General features: G+C 41.7%; 1 protein-coding gene across 1 annotated transcript in view; it reads left to right on the forward strand.

Moving 5' to 3' along the window:
- Window positions 1–16,030, forward strand: part of SEMA5B (semaphorin 5B) — a 266,561-nt gene that overhangs the window by 118,044 nt on the left and 132,487 nt on the right. The window contains exon 3 of the mRNA XM_059852719.1: window positions 14,202–14,407. Coding sequence (XP_059708702.1) covers window positions 14,254–14,407 — 154 coding nt within the window. The 5' untranslated portion in view covers window positions 14,202–14,253. The remainder of the gene's footprint in view (window positions 1–14,201; window positions 14,408–16,030) is intronic.

A 16,030-nucleotide genomic window follows, 5' to 3' on the forward strand; every position in this document is an offset into this window, starting at 1 on the left:
ACAGGTTATATTTATGGGTCTTATATTTCCAAAGGGGGTCTGTGATGCTTTTGTCTGCAATATCATTGCCACCATGGGACTGAGGTCTGAATCTTACATCAGTGTACATAAGAGGAAGCTTGAGAGATTTATAATGGGAAAATGCTGACAGCTCCATAATTTACTGCAAGGCTAACGGCAGCACTGTGGCTCCTGACAGCTCTAAACCCTTGTTCTGTGGGATGGTTTGTTTCTAATACACTCCCTTTGCTGGATCTTCCCCCACCCTCTCTCTGGATGAATGGACCTAGGCCTGTGAATATCTATATTGCTGCATTTTCCTTTGGTATTTTAACAGCCTTTCACTTTTAGGATTTCCCATTGTTGAAATTTGTAAAAGATTTTAGGAACTTCACAGCAGAAAGGCTTTTTCATATAATTTGCCTTTTTTCTTGTTGTTCTATTCTTCAGCCTGGAGTATCTTACATATTCATTGTCACACCGGATACTCCAGCAGCAGCTTTACATTTTCAAGCCCTGGTACTTTGCTGTGTCCAAAAAATGGGTAGATACCGAACAATACCTACTTTTTAACTTATTTGAGTAGAATGCTGTGCATCTGCATAATGGTTTCACACAGAAAGTGCTTTATCTTCATGAGTTAGTGAGTCAGTTTAGGGTATTCTATTGGCAAAAGCTTTCAGAGAAATTATGCATGGTAAATTAATGAAGGCCCGTCTGAGGTATTATTGTGTGTGAATGCACATGCCATTAGAATCAATGGCTGGCTGAAAAAAGTTAACGGTCATTAAGGGGCTGTTAAAAAGGCCAGTGGACACAGATTTACTCTCTTGCAGGGCTCTGGTTGGGTTAGGTGAAGACACAGATTGCTGTTTGCCTCCAGGCCTCAGGACAGCCCAGGCTTTGTGCTTTCCTGTCTCCATTTCTCTTGGCTACTGTCAGTGACAGATTTAAGAGAGACTGCAAGAGCCTGTCTTCTGAGGAGGTAGAGAACATCTTCCCAGCAGGTAAAGACCTTTGCATGACTTTTCCTTAATTTACAAGTGGTTGGTAAGAGAAAGTCCAAATGGTTGAGCTCGAAATGGCTTAAAACAGTGTCCCAGTGGTGGTGTGAAATGGAACTCTTTCATGGAGAGCTTGCCAAAGAGAAGGTTCTGTTGGTTTTGGTTGATGGCATCCTGTCTGATGGTGAGTCTTTAAAATATTGCTCACTCGAGTTGTGGGGTATTGACTCCAATCAGACAGGAAGAAAAGAGCTCTGCAGCAGATCTGACCATTAGCCAATGGTATGGGAAATGCTGAATGCCAACTGGAGATTAGGCAACTCTGTGCCACTCCTGGCAATGCAGCCAGGAATCTGTCATACGCAGAGCATAAGTGACGCAAACTGGTTTTCCTGGGCACTTGTATTCCCCTGGGCTGTGTCCTTTCCCTTGAGCAATGTAGATTTTTTTTTCCTGTATTGTATTTTGGATGCAGTGATTCTGACTGAAATAAAATGCATGGAGAAAATTAATGATTTGATATCTTCTTGCTGCTGCCAAAAGAAATGTAAAAGAGTCTTTGATCTGGTGGCTTTAAAAAAGTGAGTTGGACCAGTTTCTGATACTTACTGACCTAAGTAAGTGATAAAGCGACTGTGTCGAAGTTTAATTAGTCTTGATCAAGATGCGTTTTTAAGATTTAGAACTAGTGGCCTTTTGAAGAAGTAAGGCTTCTAGTTGTCATTTATGTCACAACATGTCCTTTTATCATACTTTCCGTGTCTCCAGCAGGAACAGTTTTTATTTTAAAGGAAAAGAGAAATGGTTCATTTGATGGGGATTAGCACAGACAAGCTTACTAATATTTGAAGGCAATTTCTCTGCCTTACCTTTTTCCCTATTTCATATCCCACAGAGATTACCTCAGACTGCCGTTGTTAGTCACTGTTATTTATATAAAGATATGTAATGCATTTGTGCTTGAGGGGTCGTCTGTAACGAGGTATGCAATTTCAGACTGTAGAGACTGGTAGGAATTACTGTGAAGGATTGCTTTGCAGTGACAGCTTTATCCTGCCTGTAATATGTCATTTCGTGTGACTCTCAATTAATCACGCAATAACAAAACATTGCGTCTGGTGACAATGGTGTGTCCATTAGTATCGAGAGGTAAGACTCAGCTTTATGAACACAAATGCTGTCCCCTGCCCACTCGTGCACTTTAATCAGCAAGTCTCAGCCCAGAAGGAACATTTTTCTCTTCTCCTCTCCCCCATCATCCTCTATTGCGACCTATTAAGCTGCAATCCATAATGTCTCATGTCTCTGTAATGGTCTGATGGTGTGTGGTGTTAAATGATTGCATGAATTTGACTTTGTCTCGCTCCGCCTTGACCTTGGTGTCTTCAGTGGCTTCCCCTCTCTCATTTTCAAATAGAGAGTGGGGAGTTGGAAGAGAAAATGGAAGAGTGACAGAATGGAGATACTATGAAAGGGGTTTGATGTTGTTTTTTGGGGAGATGGGGGAGACAAGAGGTAAGAGGAACCATTGCTGGGAAACGAAAATGCAATGATTTGCAAATTTGCAGGAGAAAAGCTGTGATGCTGTCAAGCATAACCTGTTCCGCAGACTGAAGCCTGCCACGTGCAGGACCTCATTGGTAAGCAGAGTGGAAACCTTGCAGTAATTCTTCCCCTTGTTTGTTCTGCCATTTATAATATGATTACTAAGTAATATATCAATTTAAGTAAAATCCCCAAATCTCATTGTGTTTTACAGCTGTATTTATATCCTCAACAGAAGCATAAAGAGGCACCTGGGTGTTCTGTGCTTGGGCTACAAAGAAAGACACCCTGGTCCCAGCTACCAAGTATGAATCCCTGGTATTACATCCAGCCAGGTTTAGACATAGATTCTCACTCCCTTGATAGCCTTAGTTCAGTTTTGTTTTAGTTGATTTATTTTGAGTTGGTATTGAGGTTTTACATCCTGTGCAACATAAATAGGAAGCCTGGTAGTAATTAGTGTCAATGCTTTTGTTTTTTTGCAAAGAAACCTAATTTTTAAGAAGTGCTTGGCAGGACAGTCTCAGAAGAATCTCCTGAGCATCCTCAGTACTGGTTTACACCAGAGCATTGTCATGTTACATGCAAGAGAGGAAATTAATTATTGTATCTCTTCCCATGGGTTAATACTGTTTGTGAATTTGTGACACATTTGACTGGTTGCATTGAAAAATGCACGCTGAAAGAGGCACTTGGATTTTGACAATGGTGTGTTGGGTGCATTGCAGTACTTTCACTTTTTGTAAATAAAAAACAAAAGCCTTTGGGATTCTTAGCAATAAAAGCGTTTGTAGCTCCTTGGGGAATTCTTCATGGTCTGGCTTGCTGAATCTCCTCATTGTCTCTAAATTATCAGCCAGACAATAAAAAAATAGTTAATCCAGGGTTTATGTCAAACATGGTTATTCTGGAGTAAATGCAGTATTATACCAGCACAATACAAAGATCTTACTCCCTCTGGGCAATGTGACTTCTGCCAGTTAGCAAGAGCATTGGTTTTGGTTCTTTAATTAAGTCTAACCCCATCTCCCTTGCTGTATGAACAGTGGATCTGACAAGATGCTGAACTTGCTAAACTATATAAAATAAAAGCACCTGCCCTCACATGAAATTGAGGGCACTCAGTAGTGCAGAAGGTGTTCTCCTTGGTGATCCCTGGCAGATACAATCCAGCACAGCTTCATAAAGCCATTTGCTGCCAGGTGTGGGGCTGCATATTTGCATCAAGCTTTTCCATCAGGTGAAGGCTGTTAGTTCATGTGTTAGGAGCCAAGCACACACAGGGGAGACCTCCAAGAAGGAGGGTTTGTAATCAATTTCTCATTCCCAAATTATTTTTCCAGGGTCCCCACAGTATGGTGTTTGAGTAACAGAATAATTTCCTAGCTATTAAGTGCCTGAAAATCAGCAGTAATTAACTTAGTACAAGTTCTTCTCTTCCTCTCCCTCCTCTTTTCTCAAAAAAACAAACAAACCCCCTTTTCTCAGCAGAGGAAATGCAGATGGAAGCAGTCCCTTCTGCCTTAGTGCAGTCATGTAGAGATTACATCTTTTTCCCCCTTTCAGTTCTGTGAATAACATAATTGCTTTGTTATCCCTCAGGGGATTTGTAATATTAACATTGGTTAATGACATTAATTCAAGTTTTTACCATTAATAAAATGGCATTGCTTAAAATTAAGCATTACATTTCAATTAATAGTCCATCAAAGACTTTAATAGTCTGGAGCATTAAAGTGATATTTTTCTAAATTTCTTATTAATTTTTTATTGTATCATGCTAATTTCCAAGGAGTGATTGAAAGCCCAGCTGATCCAGTGAACGACCCTATCTGCCATGTTTCTTGAAGGAACTTCTTTCTTTTATGACATTATGCAAAAAGGTCACATTTCCACAAAGCAGGAATCTGTTTCAGTCACCTCCTGAATTCATTATCATCCTTTTTACTTTTTAACATGAGGCACATGATATACAGGCACCCCAGGTGGACATGTTTAAATTAATCTAGTAATAATTGATTCAGAAGAGATTTGGAGGACAGAATTTGCATAAAAGCCATAATGAGAGCAACTCCTCCAAGGCCAGACTGAACAGCTAAGTCCCTGAATAACTTACATCTCCTAAACTAATTTGGTTATATATGCAGGATGAAGGTGTGGGGGCTGGAGCACCATGTGATTGGAATTCATTACAAATAATTCATCTTCTCTAGGAAGGCTGGCCTCAGAGTGTATTAAAATTATATCAGCTCCCAAATGCTTGCTCAGACCCTGCCTCTGGAAGATGATAACAAAGTTTCTGTCTGACGGATTGTTTAGGTATTTTAAAGCATTTCTGAGGCAAAGAGCTGACACCCCAGGGCTGGGGTGTCCTCTGGAAGGCTGCTTCTCTTGCCTGGTGGGAAAATATTCAGATACTCAATCTTGGCTGGACATCTGATGGTCAAAAACATAAGTGCAGAGGAGGATTTCAGCTTTCAGTCTCAGATATTCTTCCCTTCAATTCCAGAATGGAATTTCTTAGCTAAGTTGTAGATCATTGGATTTGCATTAAATCCTGGATCAATGTGATGTCTTTGGGAATTTAGGGAGTCCCGCTGCAGGATGGGGACTCTGTACTGTTTAGTTAAAGTAAATGTGCAGACAGAGGAAATTACAACTGTTCAGTTCATTAAAAGATAGCAGCCAAGGCCTTTTTGAAGGTCAGCTGTCCTGCTTGACTTTGCCTTTGCCTAAATACTTTTTTTGAGAAAAGCTCTAAAAGGATGTCTGTGACCCAGCATAGTAATGCTTGTGTTCTGAGGCTGGTGAGCTTCAGTTAGCAAGTAACACAGTACCATGTTCCTGGTATCAGAGCGGTTGCATAGCAAGTGTGGAAGGAGGGGGAAATTCAGCTCTGTCTTTTCAGAAACTGTTGATCACCATGTATTTTTCGTGGGAAAATTGGCGTCACTGTTGTTTTCAGCAGATGAGAAATCAGTCCCATTTTGTTTATACACAGCAGTTTGTAATAACCTGTCATTTGTGAGCTGTGTATGTTTTTCAGTGCTGCCCTGCAGCCAGGAGGATCTGGGAAGAGCAGCCCTGCTTTTCAGAGTCCCAAATACAGTGCAGGAGTTGGGGCAGACCAAAGCAGCCCTGCTGCTCCAGTGAGGGGAGCAGTAAACAGAGCTCCACTGGTACTTGCTGTTGCAAGAGGTATGAGAAAAGCTGAGCACGGCAGGAGAAAAAAAGACTCTGGCTGACAATTATTGTTTTGTCTGTTCACATTTGGGGCATATAGAGGCTGACTGAATGCTTTCTAGCCAAAGGTTTCTGTATGATAAATGATGCTGTGCTGTGCCAAGAAGACAATGCAGCAAAATATATTCTTGTTTCCAAACAGGCTGAAACTTGGAGTTGTGCTACAGGGATGCTTTATGCTTCTTCTCCTAGAGTTACATTTAAACCATGAGTATGTGTCGTGCGGCACTGGGTAATCACAAATCTTTGACAAAACAAACAAGCTCTGGTTTCTCTCTCCTGCATGGCCAAGCATTGAAAGAAAAAGTTCTTCTCATCCTGTTTTTCCAACATAGTAGTGGAGGAAGGAGCTGCAGGGAGGGATGAGTTGTGTTTGCAATGTGCAGCAACTGCCTTTGACTCTGGCATGAGGGGCTGTGTCAGTGATGCAAGAGGATTGTTGGATGGAGTGGGAGGAAGTGGGTGGCAGAAGCTGGAGGTAGTGTCAGAGGTTTTAACAGGAAAAACAAGCCTCTGAAAAGGCCAGCCCTTATGTTATGGCAGACTCTCAGGCAGGAGGTTCGTTGGTGTGATGATTTCATGGCTTGGTGTTTGTCTTCTGGACCCTTGAATTGTGGGATTGCTTTAGGTCAGAGGAAAATAAAGTGGTTTGGTTTTTTTTTTAATTTCTGCTTTCTGTTGTTTTCTTAGCTTTGTGGACACAGGGACACCACAGTGACTGCTACATAGTTTATCAGGATTGCTTATCTGCAGGGCACAATCTGGGGACTGTACTTGTCCCCAGATTGCTGTCACAGTGTTTAAGAGAGAAACTTTGTGAGTTACCAACCTGTATTAGGTCTAATATAATTTGGAACCATTGCCACCAACTTCCTTACTAAGCATCCCAAGGGATGTCTGCAATAGACCCTATAATTAGAGCTGAATAAAAAAATGGTGTCAGTAAAACATTGGTTAATACTTTAGTAAGTCAAAAAATTCAATAGCATTTATGGTTTTCATCTTAAACTGTGAGACAAAAGATAAGCCCATACCAAAAGCATTTTGAAAAGTCAGGAGGGATTAATTCCTCTTTCTGTCTCTGTCTAAAACTGCAGATACTAGTGACTGAGTGACAAATCTCTGTCCTGCCTCAGTTTCCAGCATTGTAGCCTCACAGCTGCAGTGGGAAGGTCTGTGAGCAGGAGCACCACATGTCTGGAAATTACTGCAAATAGAAGATTGCCTCTAGACTGTCGAGTACAAGAGTGTGTTGTAATGACAGTGGCTGTGCAGTGTGGTCCTGGGGACTGTGGCTCTGTTAAATTGCACATTTACAAACCAACTACATTGTGCAGGGGAGTAACTTGAAGAAAAGGTGCTGTGTTGGTGTTTCTGTAACAGCTACAAGCTTAAGGCATTGGTCTATGCCTTAAGTATAGTTGAGTACCAAACCTCAAGCCAGAAAGAACTCTTGCAGCCAGGTGATGATTTGCAGTAAGTGTGATATTTGCAGTATGCAAACAGCATGTCTGATACCTTGGATTAACAGCCCCCATGCAGGGCGTTCCAACTCACATGTTCAGAGAGAAAGGTGACTGCACTGCTGGGATGCTGAGCCCTGTGCACGCTCCCCTGCTGCAGGCAGGGCCTCTGGAATAGTTATTCCTGCTGTTGCTGCTGTCCCATGAGCCCTGGGACACTCTTTCTCTTTTTGGCTGAGCATCTGGAGACTTTGACTGTAGTCAGGATCTCCTGATTCTAGAGCTAGGCTCCAGTAAATGTCGAGTCTGAGCTGCAGTTGTGCTAAGTACCATAGCATCCATTGCATTCTGCTGTTGTGTTAGGCTTTGCCTTCATCTTTGTGTTTCACAGATGGAACACATAAAAATAATTCCATAGCCAGTCCAGGTCCAGGAATTACCAAAAATTTGGTAATTCTTTGACAAAACTTTGACATCTCTCAGAGAGGCCATTCTGTGAACAGTAAATAGCAAATATTTTCATCCCCCCTGTGGAGGCACTTTTCTAGAAAACAGTGGCAGCATACCACCAGGGAGATAAATGAGTGTGAGCCTTCATTGCCAAATTCAATCTTTGAATAAACAGAAGACTTCAGACTCCAAGGCACCTTTTCTCAAGTGCTAAAATCATGTCCCAAACAAATGCGAACAAAGCCTCTCATGTCTTTATATTAAGTATAGCCAGTAAAAAAAAACTATCTGGTGCTCTCTGGGGAGCCTCTTGAAGCACTTGGGGACACACTCAATGTGTGGTCAGGTTAGCACTACTCAGAAGCAAGTCTGAGTGTCAGCAGAGCAGGTATTTATTTATGCCACTGGATTTGGCAGGAGCCCAGAGGTACAGTATACTTTGTGCTGTTACACAGACTTTTATTGTTGAATCAGCTTTATTTAATGGAAGGTCTCTATAATAGGGTCTTGTTTTGGAGGGCTTCCCCTACCAGTGAGGAAACAGTTCTGTTTCCAGGACCTTGTGGCAGTGACTGCTCTGCTAAGGCCCAGTAACCAAGTGGTGGCTGATGGTTTACTGGGGGCCTGCACCAGTCCATAGAGAAGTGGCCTGACTACAACCAATTCATTTTGTGCTAAACCACTAAGAGTTTTGTCTCTGTTACCTGTCCTGAATGAAAATATCCCATTGCATTTTGTGGCCTTGGTTTTAGACCTTGACCAGTCCTGGGTGGCTTTGATCAGCAATCAGAAAGAGCCCTAGAAATAAAGTGCCCCCAAGTGCCCTGTCAATTTTTTGTGGAATGTAGTCCTAAGAACATCAAAGTATAGACTATTACAATTCAGCTCCACTACAGGCTTCACGAGCCATGAACTAAAGAGTATATTAGGAAAAACTGATTTCTCCCTTGCAAAGAGTTACCTGAATTATTTATACAGATGTAGATAACAGAAGGTTTTCAATGAATTGATTTGTGTTGCAAAATTTTGATTGTTTTATTCCTGATACAAAACTTGCTATGATACTGCCAGTGGTGTCCTGCAGACTCTGTGAGGCAGGAGCTGTGAGAGGGGTCAGCATGGAGCTCAAGTTTCTGCTCTGCCACAAGACAGCATATTGCCTGCACACACTTGTGATGCACCCTGCTGCTGAATTGTAGGGGGGGTTGAAGATAACCCTTGGATTATATGTATGAAAATGCGGGTTTGTCTTCTGGGGTGTTGTGAGAGCAAGATCAGTGTGAGACTCTTAGATGATGTTGCAGTTGAGGCCATGGGATGCCCTGAACAAGGTGGGTACACAGAAGCCTGCTGGCAGCCAGAGCAAGACCTTTGGCATATAAACTGCCACGAAATCCAAAGTGAGCTCACCAATTCTTCTGAACACTGTAGGGTGATTTAATTAAAGCAAAACAAGATCTCTTCACAGATTCTCATCTCAGCCAGAGTTTGAGCATTTCCATAGATTTGCCACACAAAGTGAGAGAAGCTCAGTATCCACAAGTCCAGTCTAACAGTGCGTATGAGATTTGACCTCTGGGCATGCAAGTGCAGCATGGCCTATTTTGGCTGTAAGACAGATCCCTGGACACATCTGAGGGCTGAGTGTGTGCATGTGGCCAGGGGCAGAGGGAAAAGCTGTGCTTTTTCTTCGATAGTATGGAATGGCCCTTGGAGCCAGTTGGGTGGGATGGATTCCAGCTGGAGAGGGAGGGAAGCGTGAGGAGCATCAGATGAATAAAGGATTAGTTTTGTTGGTCTTGGAGCTGTTTTCTAGGGCAGAGCTGCCTGTGCCAGCCTGTCATAGCCACATTTCTGAGCTGTCTTTCTTTACAATGTTTATATTTGTTTCCCTTATTCTTCCAATACTTTTTTGAATACTTTAATGTCCATAGCTTTCCATTGCACCTCTTCCTTCTGCTATCCCAGTCTAATAAAACCATAACTGTGGCAGTCACAAAAGATCCTGAACAGAAGAATTAAAGCTTTTGCAGGAGGTTCCTTTTTTAGTCTTTTTTAAAGGCATGTCTTTCCTTTAAAATGAAAGATGAAGCATTTTCTTTTATCCTTTAACTTTACTGTCACATTTTATTAAGTCAAAATGATAGCTACAGTCAGAGGAAAGCAGGATATGAATTCCTGGTACAGCCATTTTTAAAGTGTGCTTTGTTTTAAAGCCCTGAAGATTGATTGAAGGTATTTTTCTTTTAGACACAAAGCTTTAGTCAAAAGGGGCCTGATCTGAGTTACCCTCTGTAAATCAGGATTAGTTCCTGTGAAATCAATGGAGTTGCAATGATACAATATGGGGTGAGTTGGAAAAGACTCATGCCCTGACAATAAATAAGGGAGGGACTGTGGGCGATCCCCTGAACGCTGCCCTTGCTCCAGGGTGAAGCCACAAGGCAAAGCAGAATTATACCCTGTCCCCCTTGGGCTGCCATGGGATGTCCTGGCTGGGAGGTGAGCAGGCAGAGTGAGTGTGTGCTGACATGGGCACTGAGGTTGCAAATCTCAGCTTTGGAGATGCTCTGAGTGTGCAGCCCTCCTGCCTTTCCCAGATGGAGCAACCCTTTCCACATCCCCTGCCACTGCCACTACAGGCAGGGAGGGCAGTGAGCTGAGAAAGCCTGATTTAAGAGACAAGAGGATGGTGGGAGAAGTGGTGTTCTATGAAATATCTGACTGTGGAGCAAATGTCACCAAATCCAGTGTAGCCTGAATTTATCAACCTTTTTCTGTCAGAGGGCTGTAGGGATTCACTGGGTGGAGTAGAAAAGGGGAGAAAGATGCTCCATCACTGGCCCTTGGGGCTTTGCAGAGGCTCAGAGGACAGCTTTCATGAGGGACAAAACAGATAAACTTGGACAGATAATATTTTTGTACATTTTTGTCTCTTTTTAATGTGTCTGCATTGGGCCAGGGAGAAGAATAGCTAAGGTGGTAACTTGCATCAAGATGAGCAACTAAAGAATTGAAATGATGTGTCCTGTCTGAGATTTCAGTTTAACCAGGGATTTGAGCTCTTGTCTCTCATCTGCACTGAAACCTTGACAACTGGTTTCTTGAGCCCTAAGCCATTCAGAGCAGACAATCTAATAAGAACAGCTCTTTTTATAGCATTTAACTGTATCTAAATGGCTTAAGGCCAGGACAAGTTCCAGCACTGCAAAGCACCACTATTCTGGGCTGTGCTTGGGACAGCATTTGTGCAGTGTTTTAGCAGTCTGGATGGGGACTGGCCCTAAGCACTGATCATACTCCAGGCATCACAGTGAAAATCTGTAGCTTGGGCAAAATGGGAGGCTTGGATTTGGCCACCTCGAGTAAAATTAAAACATTTCATTTCATTAAAACACTTCATAACTGCTGGGCTCTCCCAGGCAGTTATGAGCTTGCTCTTGGCATACAGCTGACCTGCACTTGCACATGGCACTGCTTCATATTAGGAGTGTGGGGTTCTCTTTGGAAATGAATTTGCAGCACCTGGGAATTACCAAGTTAGAGTCTTAAATTACTGAGAAAAAGTGAACAAGGAAGCTTGGGAAAGGACAGGTTGAAGGACTAAGATTTTTCAGTGTTATCCCCTGTCTCAATATTGTTCAGCTCTAGGGCTCTGACTTCTGTTGCCCTGAATCAAGCTGGCATTTACCCACTGACTGACTCCAGTCAGACACCAGCTCAGGGCTGCACATGACACTGATTTTCCTCAACTTTCCAGCACACAGATGCTTCACACATTTGATGAATGCAATTGGATGTAGGAGGTAGAGAACACAGTGAGGGATATCTGTTTTTATAAGGTTCCTTTTTCACCTTGGTTTGGTCATTTATTACTTTCCACTTCATGTTGGAAACCATTATTTTCATACACACTTTGGATTTCCCTATGACAATAAGGAAAAGAAGATGGAACTTTACCCCACATACTGGTTATAGCTTTCTAAGGAACACTGAAGTCTCTTGGACTGTGGTAAAATCTCCAGGGAAAGTGGCAGAAATCCAGATACTTGGCACATTTTACAACTAGTCCAGACAAAACACTAGTAAATGTACTCTGCTTTGGCACAGAATAGGCTGTGGGATGCTATGAAGATTCCCTGTATGCAACTTTTTATGATTTCATGATCATAATGAGTGTGAAACTTGAATTTACTCATCTGCTGATTGCACACCACACAGGACTGTAGAGGAGCATAGGACCCTATCAAAAAATCTTTGTTTTAAGATTTTTTTTCCACCTAGCTTGAGATCATTGTTTGGACGATTAGTACATGAAAATGGCCATATTGGCTCAGACAAGAGGTCTGTCTAGTTTAGTACCTTCTTTCTAGGATTAGCCAGTAATGGCTGCACTGGGAGTAGTAGAGCGTGCATAAAGTGAGATTTCTATGACTGTCTTTCCCAGTTTCCAGCAAGGATATCTGACAGTGAAAAAGTCCTTTTTGCCTTTTGTGCATTTCCCACAACAACCATCTCCTCTTCTAAGGAAAGTTTGGCTTTGACTTTAAGTGTATCCAAAAGCTATACAAAATGCATCTCCCTGGCCTTCACATCTCTGTGCTGTGCTTCATTTCTGGATCTTTACTGGAAAAAAGGGATCATTTAATCCAGTGGCTGAAAATATAATGTGAAGCTTCATCATCAGTAATTTTTATTACAGTGTTGCTCATACAACATGTCCATCATGTGAGGTGCCACAGTACTCAGTTGTGTACACCCTGCTGTAGGCTTAATGCTTAGTGCTTAATGCTGTGCTGGCCTTAGCTTTAAATGATTTCACATCTCTCCTTTCTGCCAGTCCCATTTCTTAATTTAACATTATATTTGCTGTGTTTTTCTAAACAGTCACCCTCCCTAGTAAAGTTCTGTAGAACCTATTTTGGAGAGCTGGAAAGGGATTTATATATCACTGCATAAAATCTGCATATATATGGGGATGGAAAAAATGTGAAATGTTGTAATGTCTCACTCACACTGTTTGGGAAACCAAGTCCCCAGAACTACCCCAAGCCCTGAATGCCAATGCTATTTTCAGTTAGAGGTATGGAGCTGCTGCTGAGGACGTGCAGGATGAATGCACTGGCAACTCATCTTTATGCATGTTTAAAATCACAGAGAAGTACAGTTAAGAATAAAACACAGGATCCATTTTTTAAACCAACTGTTTCCCATTTCTGGTGTAAGCAGTCCCTTATTGCTCTTGTGATGCCTGAAGACCTTTAAAAGTTTCTTCCAACTCCTTGAAGTCACAATATTGTCCTCTGTATTGGAGGTTGCTCTATGCCACAATCCTGTCATTGTGCATCAGTGCCTCATGTTACCTGCCATCAGCCTGCCTATTTCAGGTCACTGAAAGTGTTTTAGAGACTCCAAACAAAAATATAGAGGTATCAGACACTGCAGGTGTTGACTGTTACACTATCTTTATGAATGACATCTGCAGGAATTGAAAATCTGATTATGTGTGAATTTGATCAAAATTAGCGTTATCACTAGATAAGATTAAAGGTAGGGGACTCTGTTTGAAAACACGTGCATGCAATTATTGCATAAAGTTACATAGGAAAATATATGATGCGCTTCAATAAGGTTAAACTTGGCAATGCAGATTTTCTTAAGCTGCAGCATCATTTGGGGAGCTTGTGGCATGGGCTAATTAATCCTCCATCCTCTGCCTCAGGCCTGGTAGGCCTGGGGGACTTTTTAGAGCTGTGCCTTTACTGCTGCTGTTGTTAAAAATGCTCACGTAGAAAAGGCACAACTTTCCTCTCTCCTCGCCTGAGAGTGAATGCCCCTCCTCTTTAGCTGTGCCTCAGCTCTTGTGACTGGGAGCTATAGCATCCCATAATAATGAAGGCAATCAACTTTCTTCTCACCGTTTTTCCTTTTAGATTATTCTAACTTTTATGTTACCTCAATTAGCACTTTCCTGGCAAGACCTTTATACTGGCTTGTTTTGTTTCAAGACATTTAAAGCAGCAGTGGTCAGATTTATGAATCACGTTAGAACAGTGTTTTCATGGTGACTGTGTTGGCCTTTCCTTAGCAATCTCTTGAATTTAGCATGGAATTTACTATGGATACATTTTGAAATTGAGGAGGGAGATGTCCACACTGGGGAAACATTTACACCTGGGATATCTGAATTTTCATGTTGTTGGTGCCAGCCATTGCACACCAGGTGCTTTATAAGATGCACACCCTAAGGGGTACACAGAGATAGGTGTTTAGGGAGCTGTGCACTTCCCTTCTTTATGATTGTAAATTGGAGTGGGTCTTTTGATTTTTGTTTTTTGTTGGTTTGGTTTGGGTTTTTTTATGCTGTTTGTGCAATATTACCAGACGTACTTAAGCACAAGTGGGGTTGGTAGGAAAAGGGAGATCCACCCTTCCCCATGTTACACACTCTGGATAAGCATTTGCCTTTCTGAAAGAGGAATTATTTGTATTTCAGGTATCCTCCGTGGGCCTGTCTTGGAAGCTAGATCTGCAGCCGCCCTTCAGTCATGATTGTTTCAAGATTAAAGGCCATTTCCCTGTCATTGCCAAGCCTTTTTCTTCTTGCTTTTCATCTCTCAGCATCACAGAATGTACCTGAATACACTGAAGCTGAACATCAGCAATGTGTTAGGAAGGAACACCCCACAATTGCTTTTGAAGGTAAGAGCTTCTATTCCTGTTCCAGATTCCAATTGGATGATCCATTTAGGTTTAGTCTGTGCTGTTTTTCCTTACAACTCTGATCCACAGGCCAGGGGAAGTGGCCTGACAAATCATTTTCCCTTTGATGCTTTACAGTGTTTTAATTCTGAGGTTTCACAGCAGTCACTTAATCCAGGCCATTTTGGGACTACTGGTCTAAGAATCTCAATTTTCTACTCTGTTACAGGCTCCCTGTAATCTTGTGCCATGCTGAAACTGTGTTTCAGTTTCCTTTTCTCTAACTGGTTTCAGTAATGCCTCACCTGGCTTGCTGAAGCCAGACACTTAATAAGTGAAACGTGATAGAGAATTTGGACATGCTTGAAAGCAAGAGAAATTAGTTGATTTAAAATTGCAGGGAGTGGCTGTGCTTTTGTTTGTAGCATTCCTGGTTTGGATTGGTTTTGTTATGTGTTTGTCACCTGGGCTAGTAGTTTTTCTGTCCTTCATCTGGGCATTTAACTTGAATGTGAGAGGGAGCTTTTGTCTTGCAATGGCTAATTCTTTTCCTGTTCTTTTGAAGAGTGGGATTTCTCTTGTCCTTATCCACTCAGATTTTCCATGACCGTACATGTCATGTATTCCTCAATTCTTGTCTGGATAATCTGTCCACTTATCCAGACAGCAGCTAGATCTTTATATTGGTACCACTATTATTTGAAAATTCACTCCAGACTAGTGTGTTCAACTCAATGTGCCAGCATCAGCAGCTGCTGAGTCTCCTTGCTAAAAATGGTTTCCTCTGAACTGTTGGAATATCGATTTTGGTTCCCATTTAAAACTTTGCAATGCATCTCCAGTTACATTCTTTGCTAAAGGCAATTGAGTACCTTGCCATGTGTCTCTAGTTAGGTTCTTTGCTAAAGGCAATTCATTTGTGGTTTTGTGACCTTTGAGATAGGGTTTCCAGGAAGAAAGTAGTCAAAGGCTTCCTTGCTGACCTTTCAGGGTTCTTCTAGAGAGCTTTACTATTCTTCACAGAGGAGGAAACTCTTGTCTCTTAATTTGGAAAGTTTAAGAGATTTCTTGTCTGTTTTCCATTATCCATGCCTTAAAGGTTTAAGTAGATTAAAATAAATTAGCAGAATCTTTAAGCCTGCATGATACTGGCTCTAACCTTGGTCTGGTAAATAAACCTTGATTTTAGTTGCTAAATAAATCCAACCATCTGTTTTAACTGGGGAGGGCCAAAAGGAGAAGCCCTTGCTGTTAAAAAACAGTGAAATTCAATTCAGTAAATAAAAAAGTTATGAGAATATTATAGGTATGGAAAAGAGAAAAAGTGTTGCTCTCTCTATTAACCAGGAGAACCAAACTTTGATTTTACAGAGGATGTGTCTGTGCAATCCTGCACTGAGGTAAATCATTCTGCAGGGAATATTAAAAGCCCAAATTCCTGAAGTTGAGGAATTGGTGGCCATTTCTTGGCACTCAATATGAGTGCTACTGTGCAGAACTGATGGTTGTGTAAACACACTCATAATCTGCCAGTTTGCTTTGTTTTATAAAAGGCATGAATATTTCACAGGAAAAAAAAAATCTGTCCTCTTCTTCCACTGTTCTTGTTCCCTTCCTTTTTTC

The sequence above is a fragment of the Haemorhous mexicanus genome, chromosome 8, assembly GCF_027477595.1.
Source record: "Haemorhous mexicanus isolate bHaeMex1 chromosome 8, bHaeMex1.pri, whole genome shotgun sequence".
NCBI lineage: Eukaryota > Metazoa > Chordata > Aves > Passeriformes > Fringillidae > Haemorhous > Haemorhous mexicanus.